The 18,436-nt window shown below is 48.8% G+C and overlaps 1 protein-coding gene across 2 annotated transcripts in view; it reads left to right on the forward strand.

The window, feature by feature from the left end:
- The window catches only part of RGS10 (regulator of G protein signaling 10), a 35,305-nt gene that overhangs the window by 5,872 nt on the left and 10,997 nt on the right, over window positions 1-18,436 (forward strand). For both annotated transcript variants that reach the window (XM_064144268.1, XM_064144267.1), the window contains exons 2-3: window positions 5,273-5,391; window positions 7,428-7,514. In XM_064144268.1, the coding sequence (XP_064000338.1) occupies window positions 5,273-5,391; window positions 7,428-7,514 (206 nt within the window). The remainder of the gene's footprint in view (window positions 1-5,272; window positions 5,392-7,427; window positions 7,515-18,436) is intronic.

The following is an 18,436-nucleotide window of genomic DNA, read 5'->3' on the forward strand; positions in this document are numbered from 1 at the left end:
ATCTTGTGATAGGACAAGGGACAGTGGATGCAGCCTAGAACATGAGAAGTTCCACCTCAACATGAGGAAAAACTTCTTTACTGTAAGGGTAACAAAACACTGGAACAGGCTGCCCAGAGAGCTTGTAAAGTCTCCTTCTCTAGAGGCTCTCAAGACCAGTCTGGATGCATTCCTGTGTGACCTGTCCTGGGTGATCCTGCTTTGGGAGGGGAATTTGGCTTGAGATCTTCAGAGGTCCCTTCCAACCCTCACCATTCCGTGATTCTGTGATAGCTTTCTGCTCTGAGGAGCTCCCAGCTTCAGTCAGTGCAGGGTCAGTAAAAAGATTGCATTATACAAGCAACAGACAGGCAAACCACAGCACTTTTTGGGTTGTGGGGAGCTGGCTGAGTGAGAAAACAGAGTTATAGGAGCCTGCACCACAAGGCTCAACAGAATGGGTGTTAGGAAGAAGTTGTATAGGTTATTCCCTTCAAAAGCAGATTTTTGTCTTCTAAAGCTGTAGGGGGAGAAGATAGGGAGAAAGGGAACATGGTTATGGGAGAGCTCAGGTGACAAGGAGTAGATGGGGCTGTGAAGGGTGGATGGAGTTGGACTGTGCTGGGTAGGCTGGAAGTGAGAGAAAGCTGAGGGAGAGCAGCGGTCAGGGAGTCTAGAGGCTGCCCAGCAATAAGATGAGATGTGAAAGCAGCCGAGGGGAAGCAGAGCAATGTACCCTGGGTCTGTGGAAGGACTTGCTCCAGCCTCTCTCCAATCACCAGAGGTGCTTTTCTTTTTTTTTAGGTTCCCACGGCACCAGGTCTGCCCTGTGTTGTATTGGCTTGTTGAAATGCATTCTTTTCAAAGTCATCATTAATGTCCACTTAAAATCTGACCAGAAAAGAAACCCTAGAAATGAAATCTCATTCCCTTATGTTCTGTGCTAAATCCTCTATTAAATAAGGGAATCCAGGCTGCTAGCAGCTGTACCCACAGAGCTGCCGTTCTGCTTGCAGGGGAGAGAGATCACAAGAAGAAATTCAAGCTTGTCAGAGGTAATTGTGTTCTGCTTCAATGTGCTTGGCTATTCCAACTTAAATCTGACAGATTTTACTGAGATAGGATGCACAGATACTTTGAGTCAGGTTCCTAAAATAAATGTTGCAAGTGATGATCAAGAACCACATCCTTTTGCATGAGGGGAGGGGAGGCTGAGGCACAGCTACATCGCTGAATGCTTCTGTCACTTGTGAAGTCTGCAGTAGTGGTTTGGAGGCAGTCCTCGGGTTTTGACTCTTGACTTTTAACTGGTAGGCTTTCTGTTTCTTCCATAGAGCTGTAGGTATGCTTTGGAGACTGATCTGGTTATGGTCTTGGAACCTGACAGGTTTTGTGCAAGTAGTGAAGTCACACAATCACAGAAAACATCTGGCTGGAAGAGACCTCAAAGATCCAACATGGATTCAGGAAGGGCAGATCCTGCCTCTCCAACCTGATCTCCTTCTATGATCAGGTGATCCGCTTGGTGGATGTGGGGAGGCCTGTGGATGTGGTCTATCTGGACTTCAGCAAGGCCTCTGACACTGTCCCCCACAGCAAACTGCTGGCTAAGCTGTCAGCCCATGGCTTGGATGGCAACACTCTGTGCTGGGTTAGGAACTGGCTGGAGGGCCGGACCCAGAGAGTGGTGGTGAATGGTGCCACATCCAGCTGGTGGCTGTCACTAGTGGTGTCCCTCAGGGATCAGTGCTGGGCCCCATCCTCTTTAACATCTTCATAGATGATCTGGATGAGGGCATGGAGTCAGTCATCAGCAAGTTTGCAGGTGACACTAAGCTGGGGGCAGATGTGGCTGGGTTGGAGGGCAGAAGGGCTCTGCAGCAGGACCTTGACTGCCTGGACAGATGGGCAGAGGCCAATGGGATGGGGTTCAATAGCTCCAAGTGCAGGGTGCTGCACTTTGGCCACAACAACCCCATGCAGAGATACAGGCTGGGGTCGGAGTGGCTGGAGAGCAGCCAGACAGAGAGGGATCTGGGGATACTGATTGATACCCGCCTGAACATGAGCCAGCAGTGTGCCCAGGTGGCCAAGAGAGCCAGTGGCATCCTGGCCTGCATCAGGAATGGTGTGGTCAGCAGGAGCAGGGAGGTCATTCTGCCCCTGTACTCTGCACTGGTTAGACCACACCTTGAGTACTGTGTTCAGTTCTGGGCCCTCCAGTTTAATAGGGACATCAAAATGCTTGAGCGTGTCCAGAGAAGGGCGACGAGGCTGGGGAGAGGCCTTGAGCACAGCCCTACGAGGAGAGGCTGAGGGAGCTGGGATTGGTTAGCCTGGAGAAGAGGAGGCTCAGGGGAGACCTTATTGCTGTCTGCAACTACCTGAGGGGTGGTTGTGGCCAGGAGGAGGTTGCTCTCTTCTCTCAGGTGGCCAGCACCAGAACGAGAGGACACAGCCTCAGGCTGCGCCAGGGGAGATTTAGGCTGGAGGTGAGGAGAAAGTTCTTCACTGAGAGAGTCATTGGACACTGGAATGGGCTGCCTGGGGAGGTGGTGGAGTCGCCGTCCCTGGAGCTGTTCAAGGCAGGATTGGATGTGGCACTTGGTGCCATGGTCTAGCCTTAAGAATTGTGGTGAAGGGTTGGACTTGATGATCTGTGAGGTCTCTTCCAACCTTGGTGATACTGTGATACTGTGGTCACCCAGGCCAACCTTTGACCCAGCATGAAGGCTCCATATTAAACCATGTCCCTCAGTGCCAGGTCCACAGACTGCTTAAACACCTCCAGGGATGGTGACTGCACCGCTGCCCTGGGCAGACCATTGCAATGCTTGAGAACCCTCTCTGTGAAGAAGTGTTTTCTATCATCCATCCTGAACCTCCCCTGATGCATCTCAAAACCATTTTATCTAGTCTTGTCACTTGCCCTCAAGGAGAAGAGGCTGCCCACTCCTTGCTCCAACATCCTGGGAAACAACACCCCCAGGGATCAGTATAGGTTGGGGATTGACCTGTTGGAAGGCAGCAAATGGAAAAATGATCTGAGGGCCCTAGTTGATGGGAGGTTGACCATGACCCAGGAATGTGCTCTGGTGGCCAGGAGGGCCAGTGCCATTCTGGAGCGGATTAGAAGGGCTGTGGTTTTAGGTTGAGAGAGGTTCTTCTGCTTCTCTGCCCTGCTGAGGCCACATCTGGAGTACTGTGTCCAGTTCTGCCCCTCCAGTTCAAGAGGGACATAGAACTGCTTCAGAGAGTCAGGCACACAGCAACAAAGATGATGAAGGGAATGGAACATCTCTGTTGTGAAGAGAGCCTGAGGGAACTGGGGCTGTGCTGCTTGGAGTAGAGGAGACTGAGAGATGACCTCAGTGATGTTTACCAATATGTAAAGATGAGTGCCAGGAGTCTGGAACCAGGCTCTGCTGGGTGATGCCCAATGCCAGAACAAGGGGCAATGGGTGGAAGCTGAGGCATAGGCAGTTCCATGAAAACACAAGGGGGAATTTTTTCCCTGTGAGGGTGACAGAGTACTGTGACAGGCTGCCCAGGGGGGTTGTGGACTCTCCCTCTCTGGAGGATCCCACCTGGATGTGTTCCTATGTGATCTGCTGTAGGAGATCCTGCTCTGGTAGGACTGGATGAGCTCTGGGGGTCCCTTCCAGCTGACATTCTGTGATCCCATCAGGTAGTTGTAGAGTGAGATGAGGTCTCTCCTCAGCCTCCTTTTCTCCAGACTGCACAACCCCAGCTCTCTCAGACGCTCCTCACATGTTCATTGCGTTACAAGTTTCAGTTTCATGTTGTAGCTGTATCACAGTGTAAGAGCAGGACAGGCAAAGTAGAGAGGCAAATGATTCTGTCAAAAATGTAGCCTGCAGTGACCATTGGCCTCAATCCTTTTAGGTGGTTCCTTTCTTCTGTGCCTGTGTGTACCTGGAGATCTCTCAGTAGCAGGCACTGGATGTGCAATCCACAGCACCAGAATGTTTGCCTCTTTTTCAGCTCTGTAATCTCTCATGTGTTAAAGAAACCCTCCTACCAAGGCAAAAGAGATGTTCATTCCTCTACAGCAGTGGTCCATCTCACTGTTAGAAAAACAAATAGACTCTGCAGCTCCCTACCAACCAAATCTCAGTAGGCTTTGCTGCTTTGCCAGTGTTTTGTAGGGCTTGAACCTTTGCATTTATCATCCTAGCTACCAGTTGAAAAGGGCATCTGATAGTGTAGCTCTGCAGAGATAGTTCTTTGAGGTACTTGCTGAGGCTCAGTTTCATGCTGGAGGAGGGTTTTTTAAACAGAGCTTAAGATCCATATTTCCAGTAAGTTGGCAGGGAACAATGAAGAGGTTATAAAAATAAGTAGAAGCTACATTGATTTAAGGAAGGGTTTTGGGCACCTTTCTAGCACGTAGTGACCTGCAGTGGAGCCTTTGGCTTGCCTGCACTCCTGCTGCCTTCCCTGGACATTTTTGTGTGAGAAGAAAGGAGGCTAAGCACTTTATGTCTGGTTTAGAGTTACTCAGATCAGCAGTAACATTCTGGAGTCTTCCCAAGTAGCAGGTTTACTTGCGAGTAGCTAGCAAGCCATGTTTGTGACATCCCCAGCCTTGCCTGTAACATACTTGTCCCTGGGACACTAAAAATCAGAAGCTGCTATCTGCAAGCAGGCTGTCTGGCAGGTAGATGTGGGCACAGCCTGGTACACCTTATAAAAGCAGAGCTGCAATGGTCTTGAAAGCAAACAGAAAAAAATATCCAAATACCACTTGGCCACCAGCAAGTCGACTCAGCTGGAAGGAGGCTGCTCTGCCAGCTGCCTTTCCTCCTGTTCGACTGGGTTAACATATTGCACTTGTTCTGCTGCTCACCAAAGCGTTCTTTCTCATTCTCTCTGCCTTTTCCCAACTTCCAGTGATGATTCTTTTCTTTGTGATGCGTGTGACTGACCAGGATCTGCTTTATGGGAGCCAGTGTTGTTGACAGTGCCAGAACAAAAGGCAAACGATCCTTTTACTGCGCAGGCAGGCAGCGGTCATCGTGTTCCACATGCAAAATGGGCTTGAACTCCTATAAAACAGTGACAGTGCCTGCTTGCACGCTGCTGGATTATATAACTGCAAGACATTTTTGCCTCCTTACAGGCGAACCAGAATTCAGATATGTCTGTGTGCTCGTTTGCAGCTTTGCAGTGCTCCCTTTAAAGGGTGCAGAGGGTGGCAGGGAAGGAGCCTGTGTGATATTCCTTGCTTCTAACAGAAATGCTGGGGTTTGTTTTCTCCATTGTTTTCCAGAGATAAATGACAGCGAGGGGCACCCGAGCAGCAGCCATCAAACCTTGAAAGGAACCTCAAAATGGGCTACATCGCTAGAGAACCTCCTGGAAGACCCAGAAGGAGTGAAACGATTTCGGGTTGCTATATTAACGATGAATATCCATCTCAAACTCAAATTAGGATTGAAAGATAAATGTAATCCTGTAATCCAGGAGGAGGCAGTTAGGGATTTGTTGAGCCTCTTGGTTCCTCACAAGTCTATAGACCAGATGGGATCCACCCTAGGGTGATGAGAGAGCTGGCAGATGAGCTTGCCAAGCTAGTCTCCATCATTTATCTACAGCCATGGCATACTGGAGAGGCACAAGCCCTCTGAGGAGTGGCTGCGGGAGCTGGGGGTGTGCAGCCTGCAGAAGAGGAGGCTCAGGGCAGAATTCATTGCTCTCTACAACTACCTGAAGGGAGGTTGTAGCCAGGTGGGGTTGGTCTCTTCTGCCAGGCACCCAGGGACAGAACAAGAGGACACAGCCTCAAGCTGTGACAGCGCAGGTTCAGGCTGGATGTTAGAAAGGAGTTCTTCCCAGCAACAGTGATTGGCATTGGAATGGGCTGCCCAGGGAGGTGGTGGAGTCTCCATCACTGGAGGTGTTTGGAAGGAGGCTGGATGAGGCACTTAGTGCCCTGGTTTGGTTAAACAGAAGGTGTTAGGTGATAGGTTGGACTCAATGGTCTTAGAGATCTTTTCCAACCTGGTTGATTCTGTGTCAGTTTCAGCATAAATGCTGCAGCTGTGCCAGTGCTGTGGGCACATAGGCACACATCTCTCTAGGTGTGTACCGTGAATAGAGGTGGCAGAGCTGGAGCTGCAGCATCTGAGCTGCTGAGGCTGTGGCTTTTGGCCAGGCAGTGCCTTTTGCCTGCTGGTGCTGCAGCTTGCTCTCGTCAGGCACGTGGAAGGCTTCTGATTGTATCCTTTTAATCGGATCTCTCAGCTGTTGCAAGGATTAACAAGTTCCTGTTGGATAAACCTCAATCCTTGAGCTATTGACCTCTCTTGCCAAGCATTATTTGTCTCTGAGGACTGATCCTGCACTCTTTATTCTCACACATTGTTCTTAAATTAAGCAATGAGTTACCAGCAGCAGCTCCTGAGCCAGATGACTCGCTGTGGCTCTTTTTCTGTGTTGCAGCATTCCCTTTGTTTACTACAAAGAGTAAGCTTCTGCATCTCACAATGCAAGTTTGAGGCTTAACTAGGTTATAGTAGTGAGTTGCTTTCAAGGCCTTCTTGCCATAGGAGAACTACTTAACTTGAATATGGCTTTACCATACCAAGCACTGATAAAATGCACTTGGATGAAATTATCTGAAGAGTGATGCTGACTGGAATGGCAAAAAAACTGATTTAGAGTTCCTTACAAGAAGAAAAAAAAACCCCAACAACTTGTGAAGTAACCTTGGTGCTATTAAATTCTTGGTGTTCCTTCATCTCTGTCCTCTGACACTTAAAAGAGAAAACTGATGGTCTCAGAGCTATAAATATTCCAGCCATTATGTTTTAATGTTTGATTTAAAGTAGATTTTCCCCCCCCTCCCATTTTAAACCAGGCCTCACTTTGGGAGGAATGTGCTTTGTTTAAACACTGTCCAGAGAATGCAGATACATCTTCTGCTTCAGCTTACTTAAGTGAATTTATTGCCACTGTTTAGAAGCACTTTTTATGTGCAGAGATTTTACTCATTCAAAAAACCAGGAAGATAGCAGATGAGAATCTCAGGTGATCTGTGAGTCTCGTTAGAACCATTCCTTGTGCTCACCTGCTAATGAATTAGCACATTTTGGGGTTTCCCTTTGAACAATGACAGTAAAATTACCCAAGTTATTTAAGGGAGACTGAAGAATCTCTCCTTGTTAGTTACTGATGTGCTCTGAGATGAAATGTAGCTCATCATCCTCCTGGAATGTGCTTTCAGAGCGCTGAATATATGACACTGTGCCTTGGTGGTGTGCAGATGCAGAGGTTCTGGTGCTCTGTGTTATGTAAACCATTGCTCTGGTAAAGCCTAGCTGTAGGCAGCTTCTAGTTTCAATAACTGGAGTAGGAAGAGAGAAAAAAACAGCTGAGGAATCGAAGCCTAAGGTTGGTTTGTTTGTTTTTTTTCTTATCCCTAGGAATTTTTAAAGAAGGAATTTAGTGAAGAAAATGTTTTGTTCTGGCTGGCATGTGAAGAGTTTAAGAAAACACAGGGGAAAAAACAGGTATGTTTCCTAAATCAATTCTGCTTGTCAACAAAGCTCCCAGAGCAGAGCTTGGAGCTCTCATGTTTCTCTTGCATAACATAACAACCCTAACATGTGTGTGTAAAGGAAATGCACTGAAATCACAGTAGTGGAATTGTTTGGAAACAAAGCTGGGTCTACTTCCAACCAACAGAAAAGCTGAAATTGTCAAGTTTCCCATGTTTTGAAAGCTCTGAACTTCTTTGTTGTTGCTTGGGAATAGCAGGAGGTTTAATTCAGTGCCGTTGCATCATCTTGGTGGAAAACACAAAGCTGTTTCATTCAGGACTCTTTGAAGCATGGTGGCTGTTCTTGTGGAAATACACACTATTAGAGTGTTTGGGGGGGGGGGAGATAGAAAGAAAAATAGCAGCACAAATGAAAGGTTTTTGCAGTGCCACAATGAAAAGTTTTGCCTCCTCAAATGACAAGTTACAAAGCCAAAGAAGTTGACAGTTTGTGTGCAGGCTTTAAATATTCATTAAAATGGCAGAGTCCTGCACTTCAGAAGGGATAATAAACTGCACCAGTACAGGTTAGGAGGTGACCTGCTGGAGAGCAGCCCCATGGAGAAGGGCCTTAGAGTGCTGGTGGACAAGAAGCTCTCCATGGGACAGCAATGTGCCCTGGTGGCCAAGATGGACAATGGGATCTTGGGGTGCATTAAGAGGAGTGTGGCCAGCAGATGGAGGGAGCTTCTGCTGCCCCTCTGCTCTGCCCTGGTAAGGCCCAATCTGGAATACTGCATCCAGTTTTGGGCTCCCCTGTTCAAGAGAGACAGAGATCTACTGGAGAGAGGCCAACAGAGGGCTACAAGGATGATGAAGGGGCTGGAGCACTGCCTGATGAAAAAAGGCTGAGAGCCCTGAGGCTGCTTAGTCTGGAGAGGAGAAGACTGAGAGGAGGTCTGAGCAATGCCTATAAATGTCTCAGGGCTGGGGGTCAGGAAGGAAGGGGCAAGGATTTTTGTGAGCAGCAGGTGAAGGTGTTTCAAAACTCCCAAGTGAGCATCACTGTGATGCTCTCCCAAGTGAGAATCAGACTCCTAAGTCCCATGAGTCCTTTTTTTTCTTTGAGATCTCACCTTTTCACACATGTGCAACTCTTAGCACCAAAAGAAATATTTTAGAAGGCAAAAGGGGGCAGATCTACAGCCCCTTTTTCTTGCTGTGTACAGTTCTGGAGCCCCTAACACAAGGACATGGAACTTTTAGAGTGAGTCCAGAGAAGGCCACGAGGATGCCCAGAAGGCTGCAGCAGCTCTGCTATGAGGACAGGCTGAGAGAGTTGGGGCTCTGCAGCATGGAGAAGAGAAGGCTTGGAGGAGACCTTGGAGTGGCCTTCCAGGATCTGTAGGGGGCTACAGGAGGTCTGGGGAGGGACTGCTGACAAGGTCTTGTAATGACAGGAAGAGGAGGAATGGGTTTAAACTGGCAGAGAGGAGATTTAAACTGAGTGATAGGAAGAAGTTGTTTGCAGTGAGGGTGGTGAGGCACTGGCACAGGTTGGCCAGGGAAGCTGTCAGTGCTCCCTCCCTGGAGGTGTTCAAGGCCAAGTTGGATAAGGCCTTGAGCAACCTGTTTTAGTGGGAGGTGTCCCTGCCTCTGGCAGGCAGTTGGAGCTGGATGATCTTTGAGGTCTCTTCCAACCTGAACCACTCTATGATTTTATGGTTCTACTCTTCTGGACAAATTAAGCAGAGCATCATGAAGAGGTGAGGCAGGGAGAATGCTTCTTAAACCTGCTTCAGATGGATCCACAGTGCTCTGGGTAACAAACATCAGGGAAAAGGAATCAGGTGGGTGCAGCCCAGCTACTAGGAACATTAAGTGCAGGTGTAAGAGAGCTGTGTCCAGACTGCAGGGTTCATCTCTTAAGGTCAGTCAAATACTATCAGCTGAAACTGTTTCACAACAGATTTTTGATTGAAACAAATCCCTGACTTCTCAACCAAAGTTGTTGTTGAGAGTGCAGTCTGCTTTCTGTAGACATTCTCTATTTTGCACTGAAAAAAGCATTCCCTTCAAAACAGTTTGCTTGTTTCAGTTGTGAATGGTGGGTTTGGTAATGATAAATGCATCAAAAACACAAAAGCAGTGATTTTTGCTAGAAGATGAAGATGCACCATTTGATTCTGCACTATTTCAGCTTTGAGTAGTCAGTTGCTGCCCTCCCTCCTTAAGGGCCTAACAGGCAGATGGTCTTCAGAAAAGAACAGCTAATGGGGTTGGGTTTTCTGTAAGGCAGAAAGAGAAACAAAGCAGATGAGATGGGATGCTGAGGAGACTGTGCCAGATGCCACTGTGATGGCAGCAGTATCAGTAGCTGGAGCAAGGCCAGGAGTCCTCTTCTCCCCTTGCCTGTACCAGAATGGGCTGGCCAGGGAGGCAGTGAAGTCACTGTCCCTGGAGGTGTTTAAAGAGAGATTGGATTACAGAATCACAGAATTAACCAGGTTGGAAAAGACCTCCAAGATCATTGGGTCCAACCTATCACCTGACCTTTCTAATTAACCAACCCATGGCACTAAGTGCCTCATCCATCCTCCTCTTAAACACCTGCAGGGATGGGGACTCCACCACCTCCTCAGGCAGCCCATTCCAATTCCTATAAATCTTGCTATGGAGAACTTCTTCCTGACATTCAGCCTGAACCTGCCCTGGTGCAGTTTGAGCCTGTGGCCTCTTGTACTGTTTCTGGGTGCCTGGCAGAAGAGACCAACCCCACCTGGCTGCAACCTCCCTTCAGGTAGTTGTAAACAGCAATGAGGTCTGCCCTGAGCCTCCTCTTCTGCAGGCTGCATACCCCCAGCTCCCTCAGCCTCTACTCACAGGGCTGTGCTCCAGTCCCCACCCCAGCCTTGGTGCCCTTCTGAGGACACCTTCAAGCACTTCAACATCTTTCTTAACTTGGGGAGCCCAGAACTGGACACAGGACTCAATGTGTGGCCTAACCAGCACTGAGTACAGGGCAGAATGACTTGCCTGGTTCTGCTGGTCACACTGTTCCTGATCCAGACCAGGATGCCATTGGCCTTCTTGGCTACCTGGGCACACTCCTGGCTCATGTTCAGCTCTCAACCAGTGCCCCCAAGTCCTTCTCTGCCTGGCTGCTCTCCACTTAGTGCCATGGTCTGGTCAATGTGGTGGTGTTAGGTCATAGCCTGGACTTGATGATCTCAGAGGTCTATTCCAGCCTCAATAATTCTGTGATTCAGCTGCAGCCTGTCTGTGGTGCACCAGAAGCCAGCTCCCACCTGGTAGGCAGGGTACCATCAGTCCCATCGCCCTGGCTCTGCTTCAGCAGGAGCTGCAGATCTCATTAGTGGCAGCTTGTGACAAAGCATTTCCCCTCTTTTGTCCCCATATGTGCGTGCAGCATCTTGGCTGGGATGTTGGATAGGCAAGGCTGGGGATCTCCCTACTCCAGTTCAAATCATGTGCTTTCTAAGCTGATGGAGCACAAGCCAGAAACACAGTCCATAGCCAAGTGGGAAGAACCCTTGGCTTGCACAGGGCAGATGTTTTCCCTTTGTACATCACAGCATCCCTGCCAAGTCATGTGTAGCCTTTTTGGGTGCCACTTGGACAGGTGTCAAAGTGCATTTTTAAATGGAAGTGGAAAATCTTTCTGCAAGGTCCCATGTTTTGCAGTGGGATAATTAATCCTGCTTTTCCTTTTTAGCTACTTTAGGACTGTGCATGCTGGTGCAGAAAATGATGAATTGATGTACAGAAAATGAGAGAATTCTGGAATGAATGGCCAAATGAATGGGCAGAGGCTTAACTAGGTTCCCTTTAGCTTAATTATTCAGTACTAATCATTACACTGCCAGTCTGGAGTCTCACACTGCCAAAGCTATTCCAGCCAGCCTGACTAAATGTGCTTTAGAGTGACCCAGACTTAGAGTAAACTTTTCTAGCTCCTGCTTGTGGATGGCTTTGTTTAGGTAATTGCAAAGCTAGAAAAAGCACTAAAAATAGAACTCTTTCCAGTGTTTCTGATAACATGAAGCATGAATTTGTATTCTGAAAGTGACTTGTGCAGAAATCACTTCATGTCTATTTGATGTGAGCAGAGGATTCCACACTCAACTTATTTGATAACCTGCTTCTGATTAGGACTGGTTCACCACAGAAAGGAGCTCACAGGCTTTGGTCACATGAAGCTGATCTCAGTTTATAGAATCAGTCAGGGTTGGAAGGGACCATAAGGATCATCCAGTTCCAACCCCTCTGACATGGGCAGGGACACCTCACACTAGATCAGGCTGTCTACAGCCTCGCCCACCCTGGCCTTAAACATCTCCAGGGATAAGGCTTCCACCACCTCCCTGGGCAACCCATTCCAGTGTCTCAGCACCCTCATGCTGAAGAACTTCTTCCTAACCTCCAGTCTGACTCTACCCATTTCTAGCTTTGTTCCATTCCCCTCAATCCTAACACTCCCTGACATCCTAAAAAGTCTCTCCCCAGCTTTCTTGTGAGCCCACTTCAGATACTGAAAAGTCACACCTGGACAAAATAATTTGTGGAGTTTTTTAAAGTATACTTTTAACAGTATAATATAAACTTCTCATTACTAGACTTAAGAATGTTAGTTTTGGGGGGCTGTTGGACTGTTTGAACTTGCACAGAGCTCACCACCTGGCCCATGGATTAAGCATTGTGCCTAGTGTTGTAATCATCCTTTCAGGGGTCAGCCTGGAGCAGTGTTTGGTTCTCTGCAGGCTCAGTAAACTGCTGTCTTTTCTGCTCTTTGCAGGCAGATGCAGACTAACCCTGCTCCTGCTTTTTGTTGGTTGCAAACTGTCTAACTGCTTTAGTGCCTTTCTAAGAAAATATCCTGGGCCTTTCCTCAAAGCTTATTTGATTTGGTTCAGCCTTTCCTCTAACCACAGTCATGTGGGCTCTGCCAAGAGGCTGACTTATATCAAGCCAACACAGGCACACTGTGCAAGATGCTGGGCAGATACATCTTCTCTGCACCCTTCCCCTTGAACACTGTGAGCTGCTGTGCTGCCAGGATAGCTAGATGTGGGGAGCACTGGCAAGGAGCACCCAGACTCTTGACTGGGAGGGAGCAGCCTCTTCTCCTTGGTGGCAAGCAACAGGACCAGAGAAAATGGTTCCAAGCTGCACCAGTGGAGGTTCAGGCTGGATGCTAGGAAATACTGCTCTTGCAGCCCAGAAAGCCAACCAGATGCTGGGCTGCAGCAAGAGAAGTGTGGGCAGTAGTCAAGTCAATAGAAAGGGCAGATGAGAAATCCATGGAGTCAAAGGGTAAAGTCCCAGGGCAATTAATTAAATGACAAAACTCTCCTTGGCTCAAGTAAGGCTCAAGATTTCTAATGAAGTATTTAGCCCAGAAAGCCAACCAGACCCTGGGCTGCATCAGGAGAAGTGTAGGCAGTGACTGGCTTGAGAACAGCCATGTGGAGAGGAACTTGGGGGTGTTGGAGGATCAGAAGCTCAATATGAGCCAGCAGTGTGCTCTTGCAGCCCAGAGAGCAACCAGAGCCTGGGCTGCAGCAAGAGCAGTGTGGGCAGCAGGGCAAGGGAAGTGATCTTGCCCCTCTGCTCTGCACTGGTGAGACCCCACCTGGAGTCCTGCATCCAGTTCTGGAGCCTCTGTTCGAAGAAGATATGGAGGTGCTGGAAGGTGTCCAGAGAAGGGCCATGAGGATGATCAGAGGGCTGGAGCTGCTCTGCTGTGAGGAAAGCCTGAATGAGTTTGGGCTGTTCAATCTGGAGAGGAGAAGGCTCCCGGGTGACAAAATTATGACCTTTCAGTATCTTAAGGGGACTGCAAGAAAGCTGGGGAGGGATTTTTTAGGATGTCAGGTAGTGATAGGGCTGGAGGGAATGGAACCAAGCTAGAAATGAGTGGATTCAGACTGGACGTTAGGAAGAAGTTCTTCAGCATGAGGTTGGTGAGACACTGGAATGAGTTACCCAGGGAGGTGGTGGAAGCCTCATCTTTGGATGTGTTTAAGGCCAGGGTGGGTGAGGCTGTGGACAGCCTGGTTAGTGTGAGGTGTCCCTGCCCATGGCAGGGGGGTTGGAACTGGCTTATCCTTGTGGTCCCATCCAACCCTGACTGATTCTGTGATTTCTTCTCTGAAAGGGTTCTTAAACATTGGACTGATTTGCCCAGGGCAGGGGAGCAGTCACTCTCCCTGGAGGTGTTTAAGGAATATGTGGTCCTGGCGCTTGGGGACATGGTTTAGTGTTGATCCTTCAGTGCTGTGTGAGGGGTTGGACTGGATGAGCTTGGAGGTCTCTTTAAACCAGATGTTTTCAGTGACTCTGTTGCATTGCCTCTAGACTAGTGATGGGAACACTTAGGAGAAAGCAGAAGTGGAGTTCAGAGCAGACTGCTTCAGGAGTTGGTGTTTGCTTTGCTGTTTGGCTGCACTAATACAAAATGCATGCTTGTCTCAGGGAGCAGGGGAGGTTTTCAGCATTGGCAGACCACATTACTGGTCTGGGCAGGTTTTAGATGGACTGGATTCAACCTGTCTTCTTGCAGCATGGAAGCACAAACTCCTTCCCTCAGCTCCAGACACATCTCTGTCATTTTTAAAATCCCTTTAAAGTGGAAGCTAAAATAGAAATGGATTTTTTTTTTTGGGGGGGGGGGGGGGGGGGAGGGTGAAGATTGAGGAAGGAATTAGGTCAAGTCCACATGTAGAAGTGAGCTCTGCTGCCACCCATATGGTCCTCATCTTAGGAGACATTTAATTATTGAAATGGGAGTGGTGAGATGAAGTGGATTAAATATAACTTTAACTCTTATTGCAGTTAGTCATAGGCTGTTGCATTCTTTGACTGACAGTGAAATAAACAACATGTCCATTGTGCTGCTTCTCAAGGCTTGAAGGTTTCTGCTCTTGCAGCTGAGCTTTCAGATTGTAGTAAATGCTTTAAACAACAGGTTGTCTCCTCAGCCATTGCTAAACCTCTCCAGAATACCCCACGTTGGGAAGTTTCACAGAGAAGAATTTCAGAGCAAAGTTCTCCTTGTTCAGGGAGTTTCTTCTGCCACTTCCTCTGTGGAATGTGGCAGTGGTTAAGCAACACTGGCTAACGAATGCTGCACAGCTGTGGACTGCTGGAGCCTGTTCTGATGAGCATCTGGGACTTTCATTCACTTCATTTGGGAACCACATATGCTGGAGAGCTGAATTTGACCCTAAGAAAGGAAGTGGGAAGGCATAGCATATCCACTTGAAATAGTGAGGGGGGATTTCTGTGGACAGAACTTTGTACTCCAGATGGGAGAGCACACAGAGGTAAGTGAAAAGTGCTAAGAATCCTTTAATAAGCACCTGTGAACAAGAGCCCGGAGCTGTTTGAATTCCAGAGCAGAGTCCCCTGTGCTGAGGCATTTGTTTCAGGCTGAGGAAGGGCAAAGAAAGCCACCTGCTGAGCAGGGAGATTCGCTGCCTGCTCTGCCTGAACCTCTCCCTGAGTGTCCTTTGGGGGAGGTATAAACATGCTGGCAGCTTAAACTCTGATTGCTTTTTGAACAGTGCTGTGATCTGGGGGTCCTGGTGGATGGGAGGTTGACCATGAGCCAGCAACGTGCTCTGGTGGCCAGGAGGGCCAATGCCATTCTGGGGTGGATTAGAAGAGCTGTGGTTAGTAGGTCGAGAGAGGTTCTCCTGCCGCTCTACTCTGCCCTGCTGAGGCCACAGCTGGAGCCCAGTTCTGGGCCCTCAGTTCAAGAGGAACATGGAATTGCTTGAGAGAGCCCAGCACAGAGCCACAAAGGTGATTAAAGGAGTGGACCATCTCTGTTATGAGGAGAGCCTGAGGGAGCTGGGGCTGTGCTGCTTGGAGAAGAGGAGCCTGAGAGGTGACCTCAGCAATGGTTACCGATATGTAAAGGTGAGTTCCAGGAGGCTGGAGCCAGGCTCTGCTGGGTGATGCCCAGTGACAGGACAAGGGGCAGTAGGTGGAAGTTAAGGCATAGGCAGTTCCATGAAAACATGAGGAGGATTTTTTTCCCCATGAGGGTGACAGAACCGTGGAACAGGCTGCCTAGGGGGGTTGTGGAGTCTGCCTCTCTAAAGATATTTAACACCTGCCTGGATGCGTTCCTGTGTGTCCTGGTATAGGAGATCCTGCTGTGGCAGGATGAGCTTTGGAGGTCCCTTCCATCCCCTGTCATTCAGTGAAATGCTGTGGTTTGAAGTGCTGCTCTACTACTGAAGCAGAGTCGTAGCACAACAGGTATTCCACGTGCAGCAGAGCCTGTACCACTGAGCTGTGCCTTTCCATATTGCCCCATCGCTACAAAGTGAGCTGCCCAGCATCTCTCCAAGGACCTCCTCTCCCTACCACAGCATTCTCACTTCCTTTCTTGGTCATCCTGCCCCACAAAATCCAGAGACCTTCCCCAGTTTGCCAGCCTCCCACACAATCCTCTTGTTCCCTCCATGTTCTTTGAACTTCCTCACAGTACTTGTGGTTTCCTGTTTGCCCTCAGGCCTTGCTCTACTCTTTCTCTGCAATGCCCAGCTTGCTTCTGTGTTCCTTGAGCAGGCAGCACCTTGTCTTGTGGCTGGAATGGAGCTCTGTGGGCATTGATTAGCCAGCAGCAAAGTACCTGCTGGCAGTTCAGGTAGAGTAGGTAACTTATGACCATATCTGGCAGCTTTTCCCTTGGTGCTTATGCTGCTTTCTTTTCTCCCTTTCTTTTCTCTTGCCACTCATTCATTCAGTAGGAGAGTGATTGTGTCTCAGCCCTTAGCCTCCCTTTGAAATATGCCTTGGGTAGAAGTGACAGTCAGCACCATCCCTTACACCTCCTCCTGTTGTAATAAAGGCACCTTTACTGTGTCTGCACTGGGATATTAACTTCAGTGAAAGCCTGCCTGGATTAACTGCTGGTTCAGCACAGACATGGCTGACCCAACCCTCTCTGGAAAGACTGAAAATGGTTAAAAGCAGTGCACCTGACACTTGATGTCCTTCCACCCATCAGATGAATAGCCTGCTTTAAAAAGGAATGCTCCTGGTAAATGTGTGCCCTCCTCAGCAGCGAGAGAGTTAACTCTTGAGGCCTGGTGAGTTGTCAAACACGTGTAGCTTTCCTTCTAATTATCCCCAAATGTTGATTCTCAGCCATAAAAAAAGATGAAAGAAATTCTGTGGCTCCTTCATGGGCAAGAGTTTAAATGCTTCCTTCCTCAGGCCCCCTTCCATCAAAGATGCAGCCCTCTATCTGATGCTGCTCTGGAGATGTGGTTGCTCATTAGCTGTGCAGTGGGGGAGCACTGATGAGTACCTGTGGCTAAGGATCACACAGTGCCTGCTGCTGCACAAGCCTTGTTTTCGGCATCAGGATTCAGATGGCAGCAGGGAAGCTTGCCTTCTGTCTGGCTTGACTCTCTTCCCCCCCACTGGCTTTCTCTTATCTAACCTAGTTGAGAGGCAGCTTGCATTGAATTTCAGAGGCTTGTGGACACTCAATTATGTCTGAAGCTTAAAGATGCTAGGAAGGGTCTAAATGTTATCACTGTTATGGCTTTGCCAAGAGAAGACAACTGAAACAGAACACACAGAGAATCACAGAATGTCAGGGCCTGGAGGGGACCTCCAAAGCTCATCCAGTCCAACCACTGGAGCTCCTATACCAGGTCACACAGGAACACATCCAGGCAGGTGTTAAATATCTCCAGAGAGGCAGACTCCACAACCCCCCCCCCCCCGGGCAGTCTGTTCCAGTGCTCTGTCACCCTCACAGGGTAAAAAATCCTCCTCATGTTTCCATGGAACTTCCTATGCCTCAGCTTCCACCCAGTGTCCCTTGCCCTGTCATTGGGCATCACCCAGCAGAGCCTGGCTCCAGCCTCCTGGCACTCACTCTTTACATATTTATAAACATGAATGAGCTCACTCCCCAGGCTCCTTCTCTCCAAGCTAAAGAGCCCCAGAGCTCCCTCAGCCTTTCCTCATGATTGCTGGAATCAAGACAAACATTAACAGTCTCTGGAGGTGTTTAAGAGGAGGCTGGATGAGGCACTTGTGCCATGCTTTAGTTAATTAGATGGTGTTAGGGGATGGGTTGGACTTGGAAAAGACTTTTCCAACCTGGTTAATTCTGTGATTCTAAATGCTTTATGCAAGTCACACCTAGCCTTATTTATCAGCTTTCAGAAGCTCTTGAGGGTCTTATCTTTACCATTAGTCAAAAAAACCCCTCTCCTTGTTGAGTTTTCCAATCATGTGTTGTACGTGAGCTGCCCTGAGGTGCAGGCATAGTTATGGCAAAGCATGTAGGCATGACAAGATGGATTACTCACTAACTCTGCTTCATTTTGCCTTGCAGGAAGTTTCCACACTGTTTGTATCCTCTGGGTTCCTTGTGCATGCTGGTTATCCATTAGAGAAAATAGAATCATAGAATCAGGGTTAAAAGGGGCAATGAGGATCATCCAGTGCCAATCCCCCTGCCATGGGCAGGGACACCCTACCCTAGATCAGGCTGGCCACAGCCTCATCCAGCCTGGCCTTAAACACCTCCAGCCATGGGGCCTCAACCACCTCCCTGGGCAACCCATTCCAGGCTCTGGCCACTCTCATGCTCAACAACTTCCTCCTCACATCCAGTCTGAACCTACCCATCTCCAGCTTTGCTCCATTCCCCCCAGTCCTGGCACTCCCTGATATCCTAAGAAGTCCCTCCCCAGCTTTTTTGTAGGCCTCCTTCAGATACTGGAAGGTCACAAGAAGGTCACCTTGCTGCCTCCTCCTCTCCAGCCTGCACAGCTCCAGCTCTTTCAGTCTGTCCTCACAGCAGAGCTGCTTCAGCCCTCTGAGCATCCTCGTGGCCCTTCTCTGGACACACTCCAGCATGTCCACATCCTTCTTGTAATGGGGGCTCCAGAACTG

This window comes from Pogoniulus pusillus, chromosome 6 (genome assembly GCF_015220805.1).
Source record: "Pogoniulus pusillus isolate bPogPus1 chromosome 6, bPogPus1.pri, whole genome shotgun sequence".
NCBI lineage: Eukaryota > Metazoa > Chordata > Aves > Piciformes > Lybiidae > Pogoniulus > Pogoniulus pusillus.